The sequence below is a fragment of the Poromitra crassiceps genome (assembly GCF_964638095.1).
Source record: "Poromitra crassiceps genome assembly, chromosome: 7".
Taxonomy (NCBI): domain Eukaryota; kingdom Metazoa; phylum Chordata; class Actinopteri; order Beryciformes; family Melamphaidae; genus Poromitra; species Poromitra crassiceps.
In genome coordinates, this window is record NC_139628.1 from 35,206,033 (window position 1) to 35,232,096 (window position 26,064).

Consider the following 26,064-nt stretch of genomic DNA (forward strand, 5'->3'; position numbering starts at 1 on the left):
TGGCTTTAAAACTGAGCCTGCTGCAGCCTCTGAAAGTAAATGTTCAAAAATTTCCAAAAATCGGCTTAATCCGGCTACTCCACAGGGTTATGTGTATGTAAAAACTGCTGTCTGTAAAATAAAATAAAAATCAATTCTCTCCGGACCACCAGGCAGAGCCCCGCGGCCACTACCACAGTTTGGGAACCAATAGACCCATTTCACGGGGGCCATTTTGTGCCGAAAAGGCAGGGTAAACACAGGTGCAAGCAACACACTAATGAGGGTTTCCAAATTCCAATCATGGAAGTTGGAAACCCTCATTAGTGTTTTGCTTGCACCTGTGTTTACCCTGTCTTTTCGACACAAAATGGCCCCCGTGAAAAGGGTCTATGAGGAAACAAAAAAATAATTCTCAGCAGTAAACACGAGATCCAATACATTCAATCTTTTATTTCTGTGTTGTTTCAAGAGTTGACATTTATGTCGTGTAACGGCTTGTCATTATGATGAACTTAGTCCTTCAACCCCATCGCCAGAATAACATTGGCATTTTAGGTTTCTGCAAAGCCCAGATTGCATATCGCACCAAAAATATGTTGCATATCAACATTTCAAGTCCTCCAACCACAGGAATGTTTCAAACGTAAATTTGAAAATGTTGGTTAATTTGAAAATGTCTGTTAATTTTAAAAGGTCACTGCATTTCCTATGTTAATTTTAAAACGTTAGGCAAATAAAACAACTTTGGTTATGGTTAGGCAACTAAAACAACTTGGTTAGGGTTATGGTTTGGGTTAGGGTGAAATAACAAAAACGTTAAATGTGACTAAAGGCTGTTACATACCAAGAGTGATGCGAATATACAGCACGAAATTGCGATGCACCTGTCAATCACAGCAACAGATGTGTACAGTGTACACGTCGGACGCGAATTTCTGAAAAATTCACCATGGTCCGAAAAAATAAACAACCCATTAACACTCAGCGAAATTTCATCGTTGGTATGCACGGTTGCATTGACTGATATAGGTTTGAAAAATATTAGTGACGTGTGAATTAATCGCACGGAAAAAACGCTCACGGTATGTAAAGGTCCTTACACATCGGGAGCGTTTTTTTCGTGCGATTAATGTAAGGACCTTAAGGCTTGAAATTACTTTGAACACGCTGGGACGTGAACCCCGGTTTCCGGTATCAGAGGCAAAGGCTTACTACTACACGACTGCTAGAGTTCTAAGCGTTTATGTACACATATCTAGAAATTAACATATTTTTGCTTTGCAAATGTTGAGATCGCATGCAGAAATGTAAAATGCCAACATTTTATTCTAGCGACAGACCTGAGTCCTTTCATGATACAGGAGCTACTGTGCGGGAACACCTATTAGTACAAACTGTTAGACTACTGTACAGTTATTAAACAGTTATGGTTATCATTCATCTTACACACTGTCCTCAACAGCAACGGTTTTGGGGCATAGAGTGAAGTCCCGTGAAAGTGTGCGCGCCCAACAACAGGGCAATATTTCTAGCTATCTCTGCATTCACATTACACAAAGTGCTATTTCCCACCGCTCAAGAGGAGGGCTACCGGTAATATAATCATATTGAGCCGGTACAGTATTTCAAACCATGCAGAACAGACAAGACCAAAATGTATCGGAAAAATATTACGGCACAAGGGGCACAGGAAAGCTTCTTAAACTTTTACAGGTAAATTCAAACTATTTCATTAGGGAGCGCGTTCAGACAGGCCCGGTCACGCCAGGTTAACGGTTTGACATTGTCCTCAGCCGACCACATAAACCGCAGCGGTGTCCTTCCGCCCGTCTGTCCGCGACACCGCCCGTCTCCGTCTTTTGTGCGGTGGATGGGGGCCTGCCACTCAACGCACCTGCCACCTGTCAATCACGCGCTTCCCCGACACATTTAGTGACCCTCATTATGTGGCGCGGCCATATGGCGCGCCGTGTGTCTACGAGCGCACGTGTGTCGTCTGTGTCATTGCGTCTGCCCCTGCCCCTCCCCGACAACAGATTGCACTCGAGACGAGGCCGCGCGCTCTTGGTCACCTCCCTCGGAATCTCATTGCCGCCGCCGCGATGATAGAGGAAATATGGCAGCGGAGCCGGGGGGGCAACCGTAATGGACCCTTCGCATCTGCTACAGAATGTCATCCCAGATGTCCCCTCCCCCACGCTCTCCAGCAAGAGCAGAGAGGGAGGCGGAACAACGGGCGGAACCGAATCATCTCTGTGTGCGCGGGGCCACCGAGGGGCGATTGGAAGCTTCTGGGTGGTATTGTCGGGCGCAGGTTATACGGTGAACTTCTCACCCACCGCCAAATATTAATATGGTTCATCTGGGTGCCATCGGTTCTTTCTGGAAAGTGTTTTTATGTCAGTTAGGGTGCTTCTGTGATCATCTGAAATGCCGAGCTGGTGGGTCAGAGTGATCTGATTGTGAAATGAGCATGGGCTTAAAATGCAAATGGCGCACAAGCACCGTGCACGGAAAGTGAGAGAAATACGTGCTCCACCATGAAAGAGACCTACGTAGAAACTCATTGACATTGAAATGACACGGTAGAAAGTGTGGCTGTTGTGGTCACGGTGGCGGATGGGCGTATGCATTTGCCAACTCATGCCATGAAGATTTCTACTGTGAGTGAAGTTTGAAAGGAAAACTTTGCCGCTTTTCAAACACTCGCTCTGTATTATTAGAAAATCAGTAGTATTATGCAGATGAACAATGTTTACCCTCTCTCCATGTTGGCTGCACCGAGAGCTAGCTCGCTGTTCATAGAGACACTGCATGAAATAGGCCACGCCCGTCATGGGGGAAGGTCCTCCATTCACTTCCAAACACCAGCGTCATTTTCCTTGAATTAAACATAGCTAAAAGCTGTTGTGTGGTGGGCTGCACAGACAACAAATGTAAAAAATCGCCAGTTAAGGTTTTTTGTACTCCCGAGCAAAACAAGATGCCATTGAGAATTGACAACAAATAAAATAAGGATCTAGCTCTCAAGGAAGTAAGTTGGAGTGTTCATCTTGTGCAACACGTGACATAGGAGAACGCCAGGATTGGGGGGGGGAGTTTTTGTTTCCCCCCGTTTTGGGGGTGGTTTCTGAATGATGACACGCTCCTCAGTGTCTTTATCTGCCAGTAGAGCTCCACCCTGCCAGCTGGTTTGGCTCGTTAAGGCTCATTAGGCTTTCGATCTGACTGTCCTATGAAAATAACAAAATCAACAATCCGTTTGCTCTACTCCCGTTACTTTCTGACTTGCCACGTACAGTAGACCTACTGTTTTTAGCCATCACCCCGCAAGTCATTGGCTCCAATTGTAAGCTATAAATCTTGAAATACAGTAGGCCTAAAGCTCACAAAGATTTAAAACTGTTGCCATGAAAAGGCTATTGTTGTTATTACCAAATCAGATTGAAGTGGGAACAAATTCTTCATTACCGACTATTTTCTGTGCTACGAACTACTTTCCTGTGATCGCAAATGTGTTTACAGCTTGCTTGTTAAGTTGTTTGAGGAAAAAGTCGGCTGGCTCGGTGCTTCGCAATGATGTTTCCCAGAGCAACGGTATGGCTCTTGGACATGTTTTTGGGCACCAGCTACATGCATAGACATATATAAAGGCTAGATGGCTTAAGGCGGAGTCACCAGCGTCGTTGAAGCGCCGCCATCTTGCTACGGCAGGCTTTCTGGTACGTTCTATGGTAGCTGTTGGAGGGTGCACAGACAAAAATACTCATAACTCGCTGAAATCTTGACGGATTTACAAACGGTTTGGTTTATTACAAGCATATTCCGTTCCCGAGATACGGCAACAACAACAAAAAAAACACTAAAAACACTATTTTTTTGATGGGCTCCAAATTACACCAAAATTAAACCGAAGCATCTATGCCATGAGAGGGATTCAGGCACAAAGTTTCATGCAGTTTCATCCATTTCCCTAGGAGTTATGATCATCTGATGTGATAATACTAACCCAACAACAGATGCTCATAGCTCCTAGCAAAATGGATGAAACTGCATGAAACTAGGTGCGTGAATTCATCTCATGATGCTGATGCTTCGGTCTAAGTTTGGTGTAATTTGGAGCCAAAAATAATAATAAAATGTTAGCGTTTTTTTAACCCATAGATATATATAAAGCTGTGGTGCCGTAGCAAGATGGCCACCATGCGACGACGTCGCTCTCCATTGACCGGCAGCGCGGGTAAGCCATCTAGCCTTTATATATGTCTATGGCTACATGGACCGGACTTATTGACAAAACTACTAATCATTGCTGATTTTGTTAATTTCATAGGATTTGTTGACAGTAAGCAATGCATTAAAAACACATTTAAAAGAGCGCCGTGTGCCCCTCCCCCATCCGATCTCTTCAAATGTGCTTTGCTCTGTCTGTCTCCATCTCTACATTGTGGCAGTGTGTGCTAGTATAATATCCAGTAATGTCCTCCATGGCAGAGGGGGCTCTGTGGCTGTTGATAACCTGCAGTAGCAACTTCCCAGACATCACTTCCTGTCTAGGCTATAGCTTGTTTTCAGGTGACGTCACGTCAAGGGGTGAGAGTGTATAGAGGGGAAGACATGTGATCATGCTGGATCATGGCAACCAGCAGGCTACATAGGAAGTGATAGGAAAGCACTAGCAACACCGGGCAAATCAGACAAGTGACTGGAAAAATGGCTTCTCTTCGTTGTATATGGATCATATCCTATGTTTTTCAATCTTCTGGGGACACCTGCAGTGTGGAGCGGCATCCAACCCTCTTGCATACTCACTTTCCTCCATTCTCCATAGTAGCTCTGGAGGGCCGCCCTCCAGCGGCGTCATCGGAATCACATGGTTGCATTTGCAACCATTGGCAAATTGCATTTGCAACCATGTCGAAAACAGCGCTGGAGGTCAGCCCTCCAGAGCTTACACGAGAAGCTATGGAGAATGGATGAAAGTGAGTATGCAAAAGGACTAGATGCCACTCCACACTGCAGGTATATATCGCCAGAAGATTGCAAAAAATATAGGATAGGCACAATGAAGAGAAGGGATTTTTCCAGCAACTGGTCAGATTTCCCGGTGTGGATCGGAGGTGGTAGAGTACAGTAGCCTGCTGCTGGTTGCCCTCCAGCATGATCTGCACAATGTGTACACGTCTCGCCCACCGTACAGTCAATGGTCTCGGCCCTTGACGTGACATCACATGAAAACAAGCAAGAAGGCTTGACAAGGGAGGGGGCTTGTTGCTGGATGCGAGCTAGGAGGTAGCATGAGGACAACCCGTGATCACATGATTTCTGCGATAAAACCATATTTAAACATTTGCTAATATATATATATATGTGTGTGTGTGTGTGTGTGTGTGTGTGTGTGTGTGTAACAAGGGAGACCTGTGCCTACAGTGCATCTCATGACTTAGCCTACTGTACATCTCATGACTTAGCCTACTGTACATCTCATGACTTAGCCTACTGTACATCTCATGACTTAAGCCTATGTACATCTCATGACTTAGCCTACTGTACATCTCATGACTTAAGCCTATGTACATCTCATGACTTAAGCCTATGTACATCTCATGACTTAGCCTACTGTACATCTCATGACTTAGCCTACTGTACATCTCATGACTTAAGCCTATGTACATCTCATGACTTAGCCTACTGTACATGTCATGACTTAGCCTACTGTACATCTCATGACTTAAGCCTATGTACATCTCATGACTTAGCCTACTGTACATCTCATGACTTAAGCCTATGTACATCTCATGACTTAGCCTACTGTACATCTCATGACTTAAGCCTATGTACATCTCATGACTTAAGCCTATGTACATCTCATGACTTAGCCTACTGTACATATCATGACTTAGCCTACTGTACATCTCATGACTCAGCCTACTGTACATCTCATGACTTAGCCTACTGTACATCTCATGACTTAGCCTACTGTACATCTCATGACTTAGCCTACTGTGCATCTCATGACTTAAGCCTATGTACATCTCATGACTTAGCCTACTGTACATCTCATGACTTAGCCTATGTACATCTCATGACTTAGCCTACTGTACATCTCATGACTTAGCCTACTGTACATCTCATGACTTAGCCTACTGTACATCTCATGACTTAGCCTATGTACATCTCATGACTTAGCCTACTGTACATCTCATGACTTAGCCTACTGTACATCTCATGACTTAGCCTACTGTACATCTCATGACTTAAGCCTATGTACATCTCATGACTTAGCCTACTGTACATCTCATGACTTAGCCTACTGTACATCTCATGACTTAGCCTACTTAGCCTACTGTACATCTCATGACTTAGCCTACTGTACATCTCATGACTTAGCCTACTGTACATCTCATGACTTAGCCTACTTAGCCTACTGTACATCTCATGACTTAGCCTACTGTACATCTCATGACTTAGCCTACTGTACATCTCATGACTTAGCCTACTGTACATCTCGTGACACCGACCGGCTTGTTTATTTTTAAGCAACCAAACACATACATGCCATGCAGAGCGTCTTATACTGTACATGTCATGCAGAGTGTCTTATACTGTACATGTCATGCAGAGTGTCTTATACTGTACATGTCATGCAGAGCGTCTTATACTGTACATGTCATGCAGAGTGTCTTATACTGTACATGTCATGCAGAGCGTCTTATACTGTACATGTCATGCAGAGCGTCTTATACTGTACATGTCATGCAGAGTGTCTTATAATGTACATGTCATGCAGAGCGTCTTATACTGTACATGTCATGCAGAGTGTCTTATACTGTACATGTCATGCAGAGTGTCTTATACTGTACATGTCATGCAGAGTGTCTTATACTGTACATGTCATGCAGAGTGTCTTATACTGTACATGTCATGCAGAGTGTCTTATACTGTACATGTCATGCAGAGCATCTTATACTGTACATGTCATGCAGAGCGTCTTATACTGTACATGTCATGCAGAGTGTCTTATACTGTACATGTCATGCAGAGTGTCTTATACTGTACATGTCATGCAGAGTGTCTTATAATGTACATGTCATGCAGAGTGTCTTATAATGTACATGTCATGCAGAGCGTCTTATACTGTACATGTCATGCAGAGTGTCTTATACTGTACATGTCATGCAGAGTGTCTTATACTGTACATGTCATGCAGAGTGTCTTATACTGTACATGTCATGCAGAGCATCTTATAATGTACATGCCATGCAGAGTGTCTTATACTGTACATGTCATGCAGAGCATCTTATAATGTACATGCCATGCAGAGTGTCTTACTGTATACATGCCATGCAGAGTGTCTTACTGTATACATGCCATGCAGAGCGTCTTACTGTATACATGCCATGCAGAGCATCTTACTGTATACATGCCATGCAGAGCGCCTTCACCTCAAAGCTACGAGCAATTGCGCTCTTCTCTCACAATGCAGCTGATTTGTTTGTTTGCTCTGATGAACTGTAATTGTAAGGTTGAGGTGAGAACATGCAGAGATTGCGATGTTCAGCAAATTACTTCCGAAATGTGGCAGGGGCTGATTACAGATTAGCTGACTGAAAAGCAGTCAGTTACAGAGGGTAATGTCAAAGCATTTTTTGTTTGACTATTTACTCGTCATCTCGGGGTCCGTTATATTTTTCACCTGTGGTAATGGGAGTTTTGGATCTTGTTTGCCGTTGTTGTTCTGTTCTTGAAATGGGTGTAATAATCTACGTATAAATGACGTATAATGAAGTGATGACAAAGACTATTTTTCATGGGGGAGATGTTGCGTTCTCCTCCTTAGGGTCTACAGTACAGTACGTCATCCTCACTTCAGAAAGCCATGGAAAGCTGGTATGATATGGCTATTTTTTTATTTATTCTTTTCAAAATGAAGAATCCACCTCAACAAATCCCATATTTGTGCAAAAATATATATATGTCACACTTGACTTGAAGCGTCTTTTAGATTTGGCTGCCTCATATTTATTCATGATAAAAATTATATAAATACAGATTTTTTTTTCTAAGTGACATGCTGACTGCTTATAGTTTGAAATCCTCTGCAGTCTTACATAGGCCTTAGAATGATTGTAACAATCCAGCAGAATGTCTCTCTTGCACAGAACTTGCCGTTTTCCTTCAAAGACAACTTTCCACACAAACGCTAGAGACCAACGGACCCCACCATTCTCTTTTGTTCAAACTAATAGTGTCTCTGAGAAATGGTCACAAAGTTAATGAAGATGGCTCTCCTCATACCCAGGTGTCTCGGTGCTTTCACACCTTCGCAGTCCCAATTAAAACGACTCAGTGGGCCTGTGTGATGGCCTGTTTCTGCAGGGCCTGGAGACACTGCGCCGTTATCCTGACACCTATTTAGAATCAGCAAACCCCTACAAATCTCAGAATCACGATTATGATTAATTCAGTGAGAGCGTGTCCCTGAACGCAATGATGTTAGACACTTTTTTTACACCGTTTTCAGGGCTGAGAACAGTTACTTTAGATTACATGAAATGTTAATGATCCGCGCGGGGCAATTGGGTCATTACAGCAGCAAAGGAGGTAGGAGAACAGAGATCATCGAGAGGCGACTTAATTAATGCAACAAATAGCTATAACGAAGGAGCATTTTGAGGATAGTACAACACATAGTAAAAGTATTTGTCATGCAGAGCTCCTATTAGCTTGCAAGAATTAGTGCGGTGTTGATTTTGTAACCTGATTAAAGGAGTGCACAGCTGCACATATATATGGTCGACCATTCCCCCTGTTGTCCCGGTCATTGCTCCACCCCCTCTGCCGCTCTGGGGAGAGCCGTAGACTAGCAACATGCGTCCTCCGATACATCTGCAGTCGCCAGCCGCTTCTTTTCACCTGACAGCGAGGAGTTTCACTGGCAGGACGTAGCACGGTGGGAGGATCACTCTATCCCCCCCCAGATCCACCCCCCCTTTCCCTGAACAGGCGCGACCGACCAACCAGAGGAGGCACTACTGCAGCAACCAGGACACACGCCCCACTGGCTTCCCACCCGCAGACACGGCCAATTGTGTCTGTCGGAACGTCTGACCAAGCCGGAAGTACCGCTGCCGGGAATCAATTGGACCCGGGTCTCTGCGTTGGGATGCGAGTTGACCTCTACACTACACAGATGCATCTACCTTGTGTTTTATTTCACCCTGGTAAACGTCGTGTATGCCTTGCAGCCCTGGGCCCTCACGAAAGCCGCCAGTCGGAAGTTCAGACATTTGGATTGGGCAATAGAGGAGCCCCAGTGCAGGAAGCCCTCAGAGCTTAGAGCAGGATGGCAAAAAAGTGCTCTTTGACTAAAGCCGCTAAGCTCCTGCTGATCGATCACCCTGGCCTTTTGCTGGCACTGTACCTAACCCCACACAGTGGGAGGATACCACTCTCTCCCTCACACACGCATAAACAGACAGATGAAACACACACATGCTCAAAATGAAATATCTACGGGAACAGCAAATAATAAGTACAAATCATGGTCGTGCTCTTTGGGGCCAAAACTTCTTGCTCGTTTAGTGTTGTTGTCTGCGATCCAAAACGTGTTATTAAATATTTCCATGTGCATTTTAAACATTCCTTCAAAAATAATGTCAATGACATGCAGTAACGTTTCCATAAATGACCCTCTTTAGATGAGCCGAATGAGCATTGTTGCTTTGAATGGACAATTTTAAAACTGCCTGGAGGAGCACACATCTATAAACGCTTTTAACTTGACAACATAAACATTCCAAATCGCCGCTAGCTTACTTCCTGTTGCAGTGTTTGCTAATACAATAGCTGACACGAAATAAGCTAGGTTTCCAACTGTTCCCTAGCAACACAATTCCGTGAAAACCGTCAAAAAAATCTACGTTTAGACTTGGACAGAGGGACAATGGTTATGTATTTGGCTACTGTACTTCACCTTTATCATCAACAAAATATTGTTGGATTTCGCCTTCAATTATAGAATAGAAATACGGATTATTGGAAGAGCCCATCTGCTGCGGCATTCCGATTGTCAGCCATTTTGTGTGTTCTTTCTTACGTGGTTTTCCTCCTGATGCAGCAAAGCGTGTAAACACATGCATCTCTCCTTTATTTATTATTTCCTTATTTTTCGCCGACTGCACTTATCTGTGAGAGTACAGGGTGCTGATACTGTTCGTTTCCAAGCTGTGCTCCACCATTCAAATCTGCCTTGAAACAGGAGCAGGCCTCCGACTCACCTCCTACTTTGTATTCCGACAGCGGTAAGGTCAAACCTCGTTTGATTAAAGGAGGGAGAAAATATATTGAAAAGATCTCCATGCCCGTGGAAAATGTAGGGCTGCCGTTGGCAAGAGAGGGCTTAGCTGCAGGCTCTTGCACCACGTTTCGCCAGGAGTCTCAGGACCAAGGGGAGAGCACGGCCGCCCTTCTAGCCCTGCAGTCGCTCCATCAAAAGAGGGGCACGGGTGAATCATCCTCTGCTCCATCAGGCTGCGCCGCTGATCAGTATGCACATGCAGGCAAGATGTGTGTGGTGCATTAATAGGCTCTTCTCTCTGTCTCTCCACAACCCTAACCCTAAGGGGCAAGCCGTCAGATAGAATAACAATTCAATTTAGAAATCACACTGACAATGTGTCTTGTTCCTGGTCGGGCTGAGCTTTCTACCAGGGTGTTCGCGTCCTGGCTGCGGGGGGGGGGGGGGGGGGGCTGTGCTTTCTACTGGGGCGTTCGCGTCCTGGCTGCAGGGGGGGCTGTGCTTTCTACCGGGGTGTTCGCGTCCTGGCTGCCGGGGGGCTGTGCTTTCTACTGGGGTGTTCACGTCCTGGCTGCGGGGGGGGGGGGGGGGGGGGGGGGGCTGTGCTTTCCACCCGGGTGTTCGCGTCCTGGCTGCCGAGGGGCTGTGCTTTCTACTGGGGCGTTCGCGTCCTGGCTGCGGGGGGGGGGCTGTGCTTTCTACTGGGGTGCTCACGTCCTGGCTGCAGGGGGGGGGGGCGCTGTGCTTTCTACTGGGGCGTTCGCGTCCTGGCTGCGGGGGGGGGGGCTGTGCTTTCCACCCGGGTGTTCGCGTCCTGGCTGCCGAGGGGCTGTGCTTTCTACCGGGGTGTTCGCGTCCTGGCTGTGGGGAGGGGGGGGGAGGGGTCTGTGCTTTCTACTGGGGCGTTCGCTTCCTGGCTGCGGGGGGGGGGGGCTGTGCTTTCTACTGGGGTGTTCGCGTCCTGGCTGCGGGGGGGGGGGGGCTGTGCTTTCTACCGGGGTGTTCACGTCCTGGCTGCGGGGGGGGCTGTGCTTTCTACCGGGGTGTTCGCATCCTGGCTGCGGGGGGGGGCTGTGCTTTCTACTGGGGCGTTTGCGTCCTGGCTGCGGGGGGGGGGGGGGGGGCTGTGCTTTCTACTGGGGCGTTCGCGTCCTGGCTGCGGGGGGGGGGCTGTGCTTTCTACTGGGGTGCTCGCGTCCTGGCTGCAGGGGGGGGGGGGGCTGTGCTTTCTACTGGGGCGTTCGCGTCCTGGCTGCAGGGGGAGGGCTGTGCTTTCTACTGGGGCATTCGCGTCCTGGCTGCGGGGGGGGGGGGGGGGGCTGTGCTTTCTACTGGGGTGCTCGCGTCCTGGCTGCCGAGGGGCTGTGCTTTCTACCGGGGTGTTCGCGTCCTGGCTGTGGGGGGGGGGGGGGGGGGGCTGTGCTTTCTACTGGGGTGTTCGTGTCCTGGCTGCGGGGGGGGCAGTGCTTTCTACTGGGGTGCTCGCGTCCTGGCTGCCGAGGGGCTGTGCTTTCTACCGGGGTGTTCGCGTCCTGGCTGCGGGGGGGGGCCTGTGCTTTCTACCGGGGTGTTCACGTCCTGGCTGCGGGGGGGGCTGTGCTTTCTACCGGGGTGTTCGCATCCTGGCTGCGGGGGGGGCTGTGCTTTCTACTGGGGCGTTTGCGTCCTGGCTGCGGGGGGGGGGGGGGGGCTGTGCTTTCCACCCGGGTGTTCGCGTCCTGGCTGCCGAGGGGCTGTGCTTTCTACCGGGGTGTTCGCGTCCTGGCTGTGGGGAGGGGGGGGGAGGGGTCTGTGCTTTCTACTGGGGCGTTCGCTTCCTGGCTGCGGGGGGGGGGGGGCTGTGCTTTCTACTGGGGTGTTCGCGTCCTGGCTGCGGGGGGGGGGGGGCTGTGCTTTCTACCGGGGTGTTCACGTCCTGGCTGCGGGGGGGGCTGTGCTTTCTACCGGGGTGTTCGCATCCTGGCTGCGGGGGGGGGCTGTGCTTTCTACTGGGGCGTTTGCGTCCTGGCTGCGGGGGGGGGGGGGGGGGGGGGGGGCTGTGCTTTCTACTGGGGCGTTCGCGTCCTGGCTGCGGGGGGGGGGGCTGTGCTTTCTACTGGGGTGCTCGCGTCCTGGCTGCAGGGGGGGGGGGGGGGCTGTGCTTTCTACTGGGGCGTTCGCGTCCTGGCTGCAGGGGGAGGGCTGTGCTTTCTACTGGGGCATTCGCGTCCTGGCTGCGGGGGGGGGGGGGGGGGGCTGTGCTTTCTACTGGGGTGCTCGCGTCCTGGCTGCCGAGGGGCTGTGCTTTCTACCGGGGTGTTCGCGTCCTGGCTGTGGGGGGGGGGGGGGGGGGCTGTGCTTTCTACTGGGGTGTTCGTGTCCTGGCTGCGGGGGGGGCAGTGCTTTCTACTGGGGTGCTCGCGTCCTGGCTGCCGAGGGGCTGTGCTTTCTACCGGGGTGTTCGCGTCCTGGCTGCGGGGGGGGGCCTGTGCTTTCTACCGGGGTGTTCACGTCCTGGCTGCGGGGGGGGCTGTGCTTTCTACCGGGGTGTTCGCATCCTGGCTGCGGGGGGGGCTGTGCTTTCTACTGGGGCGTTTGCGTCCTGGCTGCGGGGGGGGGGGGGGGGCTGTGCTTTCTACTGGGGCGTTCGCGTCCTGGCTGCGGGGGGGGGCTGTGCTTTCTACTGGGGTGCTCGCGTCCTGGCTGCAGGGGGGGGGGGGGGCTGTGCTTTCTACTGGGGCGTTCGCGTCCTGGCTGCAGGGGGAGGGCTGTGCTTTCTACTGGGGCATTCGCGTCCTGGCTGCGGGGGGGGGGGGGGGGGGGCTGTGCTTTCTACTGGGGCGTTCGTGTCCTGGCTGCGGGGGGGGGCTGTGCTTTCTACTGGGGCGTTCGCGTCCTGGCTGTGGGGGGGGGGGGGGGGCTGTGCTTTCTACTGGGGCGTTCGCGTCCTGGCTGCGGGGGGGGCAGTGCTTTCTACTGGGGTGCTCGCGTCCTGGCTGCCGAGGGGCTGTGCTTTCTACTGGGGTGCTCGCGTCCTGGCTGCCGAGGGGCTGTGCTTTCTACCGGGGTGTTCGCGTCCTGGCTGCGGGGGGGGGCCTGTGCTTTCTACTGGGGTGCTCGCGTCCTGGCTGCGGGGGGGGCTGTGCTTTCTATTGGGGCGTTCGAGTCCTGGCTGTGCTGCACTACTGTGTGCACCCTTCCATGTGCTGGGAAGGAATTATACCAAAGCCAAAAGGCCGGTGCCGTGGATGCCCCGTAGTGTGGCCGGTGCCGCGGATGCCCCGTAGTGTGGCCGCGATGCCCTTTTGCCACAAGGCCAGTTTGGCATGACCTGTTTTGAACTGGCCATTGTGCCCTTAAAAGAAAGTTGCAGATTTCCTCATTTTAAAACTGGTTCCCCAGTGTCTCCGTCATCACGCTGGGCATCAACAGTACCAGTGTCTCCGTCATCACGCTGGGCATCAACAGTATAGTGAAAGATTTCTCTCACTCTCGCCAAGGAACATCGCTAAATCTACCGCTGTGAGGCGTTTAGGAGACATCTGAAATTTGTAGCTACAGAAAATAACCTACTTATGTTATCGTGTGTTACTGGACATGCACAGTAACTAACAACTACTCAATATATAGGATTATGATATTTACTTTGTTGAGGAAAACTGAAAAAAACATTTTACCTTTTAATAACCATTGGTTTTGGCCTTGCTGCTCGACAATTTAGTCATGATGCCCCAATAAATTTGTATTTATCAAAGGCCAAAGTGGCCTTGCCCTAAAAATGTCTTAATAGCAGGCCTGCATCTGAGTATCTGTGAAATAAATAGATTAAAAAAAAAACTCCCACCGACCAACCTATTTTCTTCCCTTCTTGTTTAGAAGTAAGCAGGGGCTGCATGGTTACTTGTGATGATAACAGTGACATGGCTCCAGCCCCAAACATCTGCTCACGGTCCCAGAACAAGCCTGGGCATTGCTGCTGGGTCATACAACCCCGTCAAAGTGAATAATGAGGCGCTCTCCGAGGCTGAGCCTGCGCCAGACCGGCTAGGTGACGTGCTGAGGGGCAAAGCATGCTGGGAGCCGCGTGGTCCCGCCGACAGCCTCGCCGGCGCTTTGTCATCTGCCGAGTTGGCTTGGGGGTACATTCCGACGGGCTGGCGCTGTCAGCGGATCGGGGGAAGCCGAGAAGCCCGTCATGATGTCGGATAAACACCGGGAGCGCAGAGGCGTGCCCGGCCACAAAACAGATTGGAAAGCTCTAGGAGGCGCGAGGAGGAGAGAGACGAGAAACAGCCAGGCGCGCGCGAGAGTGCCTGGGCCTTGAACTCTCCTTCGGTTTTCTTTGCCTTGCTGGCAAACTGCGTCTCTTCGCCGAACCCGTTAGATAGTGAAGGTTTGAAGTGGCACGAGGCACTGAGAGCCTGCTCGTTATTTCGCCTCCATTGTCAACGAGATCGCTGGTGCCCTTTCAAATCCCTTTCGAGTGCGCGTCACTAGACAAGATTACATACAAGACCTCAAGGCACCCTTTAATGGACGGAGCATCAGGAAAAACAGGCAGAGAGCAGGCTATCAGAGGGCTGTCCAGCCGGCCTATCTCACACATGGAGTCTGCTTTGTATGTTCAGAATAGATGCCAGGATGTGTTAACCAAGCTCTGCTCGTGTTGAATTGAATGCTAATTCAAGCCCACCATGAATTATAGACACTATGTGATACACAACACTCGCATTCAGCAATGAGAATCAAAGCTACAATTTTAACGAATACTTGGTCCTGGTGGATGTCTATTAAATGTGGTCAAGCAGATTAAGAGATGCAAACTCTGGAACTCTGTGGCGCCGCTGCTGGTTGATTTAAAAATTTCATGATGATCGGATAAATTATTGCTGAATTACGGCCAAAATTGTGATCGACCATGCCCCGTCATATCATTAAGCAACAAGGCTGCTGCTTATGGGGATACATCTTAGGACATGCACGTTCACAAGCAATGTTGTCTCCATTAGTTTGCTATGTTTGTCGCAGTGTGGACCTCAACAAACCAAATACAATAATGCACATAAAGCAAACTCTTCTTCTATGGTTCGTGGGGGGGATCCATATAAACTTTGTTTCATAGTTGTAGACTCACAGTGTGGGTGGCCTTTAATATTTTCAAATGTAATTTGTAATTAAAGTGCCCTTGACAGGCTAATTGGCACAGAATAATTCATTATTGCCTTACAGCCCCACTGAGTATCCCGATTTTGTCTCAGGGCTTTATCTTGGAGTTGCAGTTACAGCTTGGTGGAAGGACACAAACAAATATGCTTACTCGCGCTATAGCAAAATACAACAACCACAATACATTAACATACATGCAGGAAACAGTGCTACCTATGAGAGGCGTGCGCATGCGCAGTGTATGTGAACTCGCATGAGCTAATATGGACGGAGACTGCTCGGAGTCCTGCTCTAGTGTAGACTGGGAAGGCTTCAACTACGGGGTCTTTGAAAACGGCTTAGTGAAGATGTAGCCTCAGTCTCCATACTTTGTCAAACATTTAATAGTCCTACTGCTCTAGAGTACTTCAGGGATGACATATTTTGAAGGCTTAACCAGAAATCGCCACCATGTTGCTTCATAGGGGGGAAAAGGCTATGGGATTTATGAATGGCTATTTTGGTTAAATGCTTGAAATAAGGTCTGTGGTTAACAAAGGTTTATGAGAGTGATCATTTGTGTTCAGCAGGATCACCTTCACAAATGAGGACCACTTTTATGACCTTTGAAACATTTTCTGAAAATCGTGTAAAAAAAAATGCATATAGGACGAATCAGCGTGACGTCACTTGACACCCAGAAATGCGGAACCCCGCAGCAGTTAATAGTATGAGTTGTGCCAAACAAACATTAATATCTCAAAAACACATCGCTTATATTTTGACATTCTGAGTGAGAGCAGAAGTAGCTCAAGAGTTTGATGTATAAATGCATGTCGTGTTAAAGTTGTGTGAACTGTCACACTTTTTAAAATGTAAAAAGAGTTAACTGGCTAGAGTCAGACATTCAAGCCTCGCGCCACTTGGGCTCCATAGGGTTCCATTGCCGTTGCCACCCAGTGACGCGGTTTGTTTACCAAAATGCTGCTCGGCTGATCCCTCGTATATGTACAGTACTCTTCAAAAGTCATCAAATTGGCCCACATTTGTGAAGATTATACAGCCAAACACAAATTACCACTCCCATAAACGTGTTAACCACAGACCTTATTTCATGCATTTAACCGAAATCCCAATTCTAAAACCCCCATAGTCTTTTCCCCTCATGAACCGAAGTGCTACTTCCGGACCCATTCCTGCAGTATGTACTGTACTCTATAATCAAGGGTGTAGGTTTGACTTTGCCATTGTAGGGTTAGGGTTAGTACAGGGGAGGTTAGGGTTAGGGTTAGTACAGGGGAGGTCGCAAAGCGCGTGAGCTGTGCGAGCGCGTGAAGCATGCTAGAAATGAGCGTGTGAAGTGCACATTATTTCTAGTTAACAATAGGCTAGGCTACATACTATATTTGCTGATGAGAGAATGATAAATTGCATGTTGGCACATGGAAATACCACAAAATTACAAAGTAGAGGAGAAAAGTAGAAGAGACAAATGTAGCCTAACAAATACAGTAGGCTATACAAATAAGTGCTACAGAAGCATTCCATACAACAACAATAATTGCATATTGTGATAGATAGATAGATAGATAGATAGATAGATAGATAGATAGATAGATAGATAGATAGATAGATACAGTAGATAGATAGATAGATAGATAGATAGATAGATTTGTATTTCTGTGTCATGCACCATATTCAAGGTGCCCAGTCTGGCCTTACAAGACACAAATCATTCAAGTTCAACAATACAAACAAATCAACAAACAAGCTACAAAACGCTCAAACATAAACAAGACAGAGTTATATATTCAGATGAACAACTTCTCCATTCTGAATTTTGTGTTTGAATATCTCAGTAATTCATGAATTATGTGTCCAGAATACCTGGTTCAGATACTGTGGTGAGATGCCCTGTGTAGGTTTTAAGGCTGTTTTATGGTTAGTGGGAAAACCTCGTGCCTTGCCCACTGGACGAGACTGAGGCTCAAACAACGTATCGGGAGACCTCTGCACAAGCTCAGGTGTCGCACGCACGCACGCACACGCACGCGCACGCACACACACACACACACACACACACACACATACACACACACACACACACACAAGCTATGGTAGCTAATCAAGTTGACATTATAGTAAACAGACATAACATTACAAGGCGATGCTGTTTTACTGCCACTTATGTTGCACTAAGAGTGCTCTACACAGCCTTCTCCAGGGGAACGCCAGCCAGCAGCATCAAAGTACTTATTGAAGGTGATGAGGAGGAGAATAACAGACAATATCGTCTATAAGGAGCTGCTGTAATCCTGTACTCGTACAAACATTTCCATAACATGGTGCGCCCATGGCCAGAAGCGTCATGCCCATTGTAACTGAGGGGGCAATTGCCCCCTCAGATTTTTGAGGTAAAAAAAAAAAAAAAAAAAAAAATTTTTTTTTTTTTTTAATAAACAGAGGCTATAATATTATAGGCTGTGTATGGTAGTTGAAACATAGTTTCAAGTTTACGTTTATGTATGTTTGTAGTTAAAACAAAAACATAAATACTGTATAGTCTACATACAGTACAACACAAAAGGCTGTTATTTACCCTTTGTCGCCACCTGGTGATTAAATATATATAACTAAAACCATTAAAATTGACAACCGGTCCGCAACGTTTTTTCCCATGTATCTACCAGTCCTTGGCACAAAAAAGGTTGGGAACCTCTGAGAGGAAAGATTTCTACCTTCTGAAAAGGCAATACCAGCCAAAATAAACATTGTGTTACTTTGCTTTGAAACATGTGGTCTCCCTTTTTTGTCAAGTCCATTGAGCCTGGGCAGTGGCAATGTACTTAGTCTGGTGATTATGGATCTTTCCAGGAGGCTGAGCAGTTTGGAAAATAGCCTTATGGTTACACCTGCTCAGTCTGTTCATTTAAAATGAGATATTCCTCTAAATCTGGCTTCCAACCCCCCAAATTTTTTGCCGCCCTGCGGGCGGCGCCGGAGTTCACCCCCTCAGATTGTTGGCTTGCATGACGCCCCTGCCCATGGCGCATCGTCTCCAGAGTCTCCACCCTAGAAATCGAGCGCATGTGCAGTGCTTTTTAGTAATAATAATGCATGGCATTTAGATAGTGCTTTTCTAGAGCTCAAAGACACTTACAGTAACACTATATACACTGAGGGGCAGCGCTAGTGAGACAACAAAGAGACAAACAAAACACAGACACAGAAGGCAATGGAGAAGAGGTGGGTCTTGAGGCGGGATTGAAAACTTGTGAGGGACTCAGAGTCTCTGATGTCTTGGGGGAAGGGAGCTCCAGAGCCTGCAGGGAGCTGCCCTGGAGAAGGCATTCTTTCAAACATTTGTCTAACACATCTGCTGGTTTAAGTTGTATTTTATTTGGGCTTAAAAAGGTTCTGTTACAGAAAATGACAAACAATTTCTGCTACTATGTAGTCATTTGGAGAGTGATTATGTTCTCTGTATGTGTCTCTCCTTACAGATGATTCAATTAGACAGGTGCTTTCATCCCTGCTTTGGTTCTTGGTAAGTTGTATCTTCTCCTTGTATTGTCACATATCATGCTTTATTAAAGATGTAGCTGAATGATTATCAGTGAAATAATAATAATCTGTGATTTCAATTATATACAATATATATTTGATACAATATGTATCCTACACTCTGTATCAAATGTGTGAAATCATATAGTATGCTGCACATATATTTTATAGCACTATATATGGGCTATACAGCTATAATAGAGGTTATATGTCTGTACAAATGTATCGTTTGTCATGTTTTTTTCTTTGTTTGATAATGTTTATGTTCTTGGAGGGAAATTGTTGTTTCATAGATCAAATCTGTTTGATTAGTATAGGTCCACTTCTGATGGGCTTTGGGCCTGACCTGGATTATAGTCCATTTAACCTGGGCTATCACAGCTACCTGAGAACTGAGAGTTTTTAGCCTGAGAATTGGACAGGACATCCTGCACTGCTTCATGATAAATAATAGAGAAGACGTGCGTTTCACACAGACAGTCAACACAGCTATTCTCAGACAAATGAAATATCCGCGTTGGCAAAAAGCTTTCATTGTCAGACTGCTGTTCACCTTGACATTCACGCGTGCTTGTGTGTTGTGTTGGCAGACTCCTTATGAATACCTTTGAGAGTAGATGAAAGGAAATAGATAAAAAGGAAATGGTAGAAGAAATCATTATTGGATCATATTTACCGGGTTATTAGATGCTGCAAAAACTATATCCAACAGGGATAGATAAACTGCTTAGATGGTTCGATTCGAATGCCGATCGGGCTTGTCCTCAGGGCGTCTGCGCCGGGTGATAATAATCCATTCTACATCAATATGAGCACATTCTCCTTACCTCTCTCATTAGAATTGGAATAATCATTGCAGAAACACTCCAAAAAGACAATTGTCATTTGCATGAGCCAAAGGAGACACGGCGTAATGAATTTGGAGGCAAAAGTAATTTACGAGCGACTGCTAAGGTGACTTAAAAGCTAAATTATTAAAATGAGCATAATCAGTCAGCGCAGCAGACAGCTCATGCCCGACGGGTGCCATGACAGTGAACCCGCGGAAGAGCGGGAACCACCACCTCTTTCAACAAAAGGCGAGCGCGGCGCGGGCACCCGCGGTGATGACAGGCGGACAGGAAAAGAATGGCCGCAAGGCACCGAGAAACGTCCCTCTGACTCCTGGGCGCTGTTACGGCATCCATCGCCGCTGGAGATAATAAATGAACACCCATCAAAAGAAAAGCCCGGCACACGCGCCGAGCTTGAACCCTCATCTGCCCACAGCGTGAGACCTCGGAGAAGTGGGTGGCCGTTTCTCATTAAAAAGAACATAAAAAAAAAAGATACGGAAGGCATGTAGTGTGACTTAGATAGACCTGGGTTAAAAGTGTGATAGCCACGGTGTGAAAGAGCGTAGCGGGGGGTTGTGATTGGACAGGATCCGTGTCACAGCAGAGAGAGGGAGGAGGAGAGACCCACCGCCCGGTATCTCACCACCTCTTTCCCAGGGTTCAGCAGGCCACATTGTCAAAGGAGGGAGTATTCCAACAACAAAAAGTTTACCTTGGCCGAAATAGAAACACAGTTGAATGTCGCATACAATTAAATGTGTGTGTCTTATCTACTCATTGCATTGTCTGTTGTGTGTGTGTGTGTGTGTGTGTGTGTGTGTGTGTGTGTGTGTGTGTGTGTGTGTGTGTGTGTGTGTGCGTGCGTGCGTGCGTGCGTGCGTGCGTGTGCGTGCGTGCGTGTGTGTGTGGTCATTTGCTATCTACGCCAGTGGGAGGTAACCTGACGCTGCCAGATGGTTTGTTTTCACATCACCATGTGGGAAGGAGTCGCTCGGGAAACCATTTCAAAGGGCGGGCACTTTCATACCTGGCATACCTGGCAGGTGATCACGTCTGTCACAGGCTTGCTCACGCTGGGATATCACATCAAAGCCCGTCCGTAGCTGCCTCCGGATGCTGGTGCTGATTGGTGCGATCCACTGGTGGTTCGGAATTCAAACCAATAGATTGGAGTGTGGCAAGATGGATTTGTCATGTGATCGTGATGATCTCATGATCTCGTGTGTGAATCCAGCTGCCTTGCGATCTTAAGTGAATCCAGCTGCCTCGCGATCTTAAGTGGGGGCCGAGATGTTTCAAGAGACAATCATAACTTAGGCAAACAAAAACTAGCAGTGACAAAGCGGTTCAACACCATTGGCTGAGGTGAAACTAGTGGTTTGATTATACCTTGAAAGTTTCACTAAAAAAAGGAAAAGAGGAAAAGGGAGATGTTATGTTCATCCACTAAGTCAAACTAGGAGACAAGATGGAGTTTTATCACAGAATTTGTTTTCACAGCATGTACAATGTAACATGATACTGGACAGTAATATTCAGCTTCATGTTTCCTGTAGTGTAAGTCATGGTCCAGGTTTCAGTGAACAAATAGCTATTGAATGTACAAGGAGTGAGATTAACATGTCTAAATATTTCGTAAAGATTCAGACATCTTTAAGAAATATCCCCTGTGTTCAGTGTTGCACAGGCCGATTTCAGAGCAAGTTACCTCAACAAATGTCAGTTGTGATTTAGGCCTGCACATACAGTACCAACTGAACCAAGACTGTTTATTTGTCACAAGCATATATATTGTACTATAACAATGAGTTCAGCTCTCTACTCAAATGCCATGCTCTGTTAGATCCTCACGAGTAAAGTGATGACAGAAGAAATGGATGACAGAGAGATATTATGCATTAAATGTCGGTCATGAATGATTGTGGGCCAGCAATAGGAAAAGTACACACATTCTTTACTTAAGTAGAAGTACAGTTACTTGCCTAAATAAATACTCTGGTAAAGGTAGAAGTACTGATTCAATTTGTTTAATCAAGTAAAAGTAAAAAAATTACAGGCTCTGAAATGTAATCAAGTGTAAAAGTAAAACGTATTTCTCCCGGCTGTTTCTGTGCAAAGCTAACTGAACTTTTCAAGATTCAAGATTTTTTACAAGTTGTACAAGTACGCACATGTGAAATTCTTATGCTGTGGGCTCCATTACAGACAAGGTGCAGTAAGTAAATAGTGCAAAACCACAGCAAGCAACAAATAGGGCACAAAATCACAGCAAACAACATAGAGTCGTTTTATTTTAAGTTGAGGAGATGGGGTGGGGGGGGGTTACATCTTGTTTCCGAGATCCATGTGAACATTTACAAAGGCCTTGCATGTGGTGTCTGAACAAGATTCATCCCAACCATTACGATAAACAAAAACAAAAAATCATGTGGACTCTGATCAGTTGGAAGTTTCATAACAGAAAAGTCAGTTTGCGCTCTGTACATCGTCTGGTAACATACAGCAGAACTAAATGCAGTGGAACCTGAAGGGAACAGGGGGGTGGGGTCACTGTCAAACCCATCTTATTTACAGTTGCACAATTCCATTTCTATCCATTCAATTCTATCATGCAAAGTAACTCCATACATCACATGACCTTAACAAATGATGGTCTCGACCTAGTTTCAAGATGAAGACCAGACACGCTGCCTCGCACCACACGTAATCTAGTGACATAGTGACCTCATCATCACGTGTAATCCTAGCGTGACGACAAGTGTAGTAATCCCAGCGTGACGTCCGCGTGACGTACTTGCCTATGTGACGCCGATAATGTCGTCAGTGCCGAGGCTATGACGCAGCAGTATTTATAGCCACGCTTGGCGCATCATCGTCCTCTTTTATCTCTGGCCGCTGCACCTGAGCTGATCTCATCCCTTTCTCTGGAAGCTGCGTTTCGCTTCTCAAGCTGCCCCATTCCTTCAGATTCTGCTATCAAGCCATCCGCATTCACGAGACCACTCACCCCCGTTCACTCTTTCAGCATGTCGAGCTGCGAAGACGAAGACTTTGAGGCGCAGTACCAATTCGAGCTCGAGGCATCCAGCTCCGACGAGGATATGCTCGTCGAAACATCCAAGCCTGGGTACGGGTTGCAGCAGGCTTCCCAGCCGTCAGCCCCGAGCGCTCATCAGTCGGCAAGCGGACGGCAGCAGGCTTCGGCAGCACAGAGCGCATCTCAGACGGGGGATCTCGTCGTCGAGCCTCTTGCTATGAGAGAGGGGGGCGTCAGTGCTGTATGAGATAGAAAATCCCCCCTAAGGGGATTTGTTTTCAACAGGAGTCATGACATTGGTGGTGATCTGGGGAGGTGGTGGGGTGAAGCTTTTTGCTCTGGAGATGCTGGATGAATGCGGGATGCTGGCACGAGGTGAGTGATGACTGCACAAGTGTGATTTAAGCTGTGGTGATGGGGGCTTTATATAGTACCAGGAGAAGGGCATTTATGATGTCATAACTGACGTCATTTGGGCAACTGACGTCACCCTGCAAAGGTGACGTCATAGAGAAGGTGACGTCGGAGATGGTGACGTCATTTAGTGACGTCATTTGGGCTGAGGGGTATGATAGCATGGGGTGTCTACCTATGCCTTTTGGTCTTCCATGATTGAAATTCAGTCTAAGACTACACTTCAATCATGAGAGACTTGTAAGACATTTTAACAATCTTTATTGAATCAGAATAGACAGTTTGAGTATGGCGTATGACTCCATGATGTGATGCTCCTCTTGCTATGAGAGAGGGGGGCGTCAGTGCTGTATCAGATAGAAAATCCCCCAAAGGAGGGTTTAGGCAAAGGGGGGGTTTTCTTTCTTAAAGCAAAAGGGGGGTTGTCTGGCTTAAATGCCAATTCAGTGCGCCGAATTATGCCGGATTGGTCGGTCACCCAGCGCCCGCTGTATCGCTGCGACCACGCCCGGACGGTGATTTTCATAAGCCGCTGCGGGGTTTCTCAAATCTCAATGCTGAGTCAGCGCGCCGAATTATGCCGGATTGGTCGATCATCCAGCGCCCGCGTATTGCTGCAGCCACGCCCGGTCGGTGGTTTTCGTAAGTCGCTGTGCTGCCGAGCCAACCGGTCGGCGACAAGCGTCGCCTCCCGCCCAGCGCCCACTGTATCGCTGAGGCAAGCAGACCGGTTGGCAGTCCGGTCCGGTCCAGTCTTTTTTGTTTTCTGTACATACTATATGTGTATATATTTAAACACTAGGATGGTTTTGTAGTTTATGTGTCTAAAAACACTCAGCAGAGCTCTTGGGGGTTCCCGGTCTATGATGCAGCGAAGGAAGATTAAGAAGTTGCTCCGGGGGTGGGGTTGACATTCTGGGTCGCGGCTTGTGGTGCCACCTCGATGATCCGTGGCTTGTCGATGATGTGAGCAGTGCGGTTTCCTCTCTCTACGATGCCGATGATCCACGCCTGCTGGCCCTCGCCATATTTGTGGGATTTGATCTCGCCACAGAAGCGGGCGGCTTGCTCCCGAGGCAGACAGATAAGCAGGCCTCCTGATGTTTCCGGGCAGGTGCCGTGCATGAGTCCAAACATGTTCCCACAGGCCTTGGACACGGCGGCCATCTTGGCGAGGACCGGGAGATTGTGGACGACAAATGACACCTCCGCCCGCTGTTGCCGGGACAACGTCTGAGCGTGACCGAGGATTCCAAATCCTGTGATGTCGGTGGCTGCGTGGGCGTTGAAGGTGTGCATCAGACCGGCCGCTGTCCTGTTGAGCCGAGCCATGTTCATCATGGCCTCGTGGTACGCCAGCTCTACATCCTCTCGGGTCACCACCAGCTTGATCTTATTCCACTTCTCAGGGATGCCTAGCCACTGGTGCACTGCGACAGCCACCTGTGTCCCCAGCGGCTTGGTCAACACCAACACGTCTCCCGGCACTGCATTGTCTGGCATGATGAACTCATTGGGCTGGCAGACTGTGGTAGCGACTCCTCCCATCATGAGCCAGGGGTTAAGAACCGTCTGTCCTCCTGTTACAGATGTGCCCGCCTCCTCCGATGCATCCTTGAACCCCTGGATGATCAGTGGCATGACTTTGTCTCTCTCCTTCTCTGACATTTTGTTGCTGACACCCAGAAGCATCAGCATGTTGTCACATTCTGTCACTCCCATGGCATACAGGTCACTTAGAACATTGGCACAAGCGACTCTCCCCATCATGTAGGGGTCATCAACAATGGGGTAGATGTAGTCTGTTGTCTGGACTAGTGAAAGGCTTCCATGTCTGAGAGGGATCACACAGGTGTCCATTCCTATGCCTAATCGGGGCATAACCGCCCCAAGGAACTGTTCATCTTCTTGATAGTGGTTCTCCTGTAGGGTTTCTAGCAGCTTCTGCAACACCTCTTGGGGCACCTTGCAGCCTGTGCCCTTGAGCTCAGCAAAGCGTGTGAGCCTGAAATTCTTGTCCAGCTCATAGCTTTCTGGGTTAAAGGACTCTCTCACGGACATGTCTGGAGAAACTTTGGACCTTCACCACAGTTTCAAGTTAGCGGTGGATCTCCCGACAAGTGAAATAGGAAAGGTAAAAAGTAGTGATGATGTCACTTATGACATCATCAGTGACTGATGTCATCAGTGATGTCATACATAGGCATTGTGACATCATCAGTGACTGCAGGCGAGCTGCAGGACAGGCGAGGCCACGCAGCGGACGAGCCTAGGAATCGAGCTTGCGTAGTGCACGAGATGCCTGGTATAGTGTTAAAATAGAATAAGATAGAATAAATATGAAAAGTGGTCACAGTGTCCTGTCAGCGGAAGTGTGCAAATGACAATAACACAGGTTATCGCACTGTTGTGTGTGTGTGTGTGTGTGTGTGTGTGGGTGTGTGTGTGTGTGCATGCGCACACGCGCGGGTGGAGCACAACATATAATGGAGAACCACCAATTTTGGGGTTATATCATGGCCAAGAAGATACGCAACCCAAGGTAGTTCAACATCACTTTATAGGGCAATTTTCCTAAATTTGAGAGTAGAGAGAAGAAGGAATGATGAGAGAGGGAAACATTTGACGCAGGTTGAGAGCTGAAGTTGCAACACAGCATGCAGGTAACGGTGATATGGTTTCTACGTCTTGGAGCACACCTGCCAAATTCCCCCTTTTTTCTCAATGGAGCAGCTTCAGGCAGTAGGCTACATTGCTGTAGGCCATATGAATAGCACATGCCCCCCCCCCCTCAACTACATCTCTAA

The 26,064-nt window shown here is 47.8% G+C and overlaps 1 protein-coding gene across 2 annotated transcripts; it reads right to left on the reverse strand.

Annotated features, from left to right (window-relative positions):
• Positions 1-24,139: 24,139 nt before the first annotated feature.
• LOC310779309 (selenide, water dikinase 1-like) lies at positions 24,140-25,358 on the reverse strand (the record flags this gene model as incomplete). 2 transcript variants are annotated; one of them, XM_083639842.1, is made up of 2 exons in its annotated part: positions 24,562-25,358; positions 24,140-24,354 (listed from the first exon to the last, which is right to left on the reverse strand). In XM_083639842.1, the coding sequence occupies exons 1-2, from the start codon at positions 25,316-25,318 to the stop codon at positions 24,140-24,142; spliced, it is 972 nt and encodes a 323-aa protein (XP_083495968.1). In that variant the 5' UTR covers positions 25,319-25,358. The 2 variants fall into 2 exon arrangements, with proteins under 2 accessions (XP_083495968.1, XP_083495967.1); XM_083639841.1 differs by having other exon boundaries at positions 24,140-25,358.
• Positions 25,359-26,064: the final 706 nt, after the last annotated feature.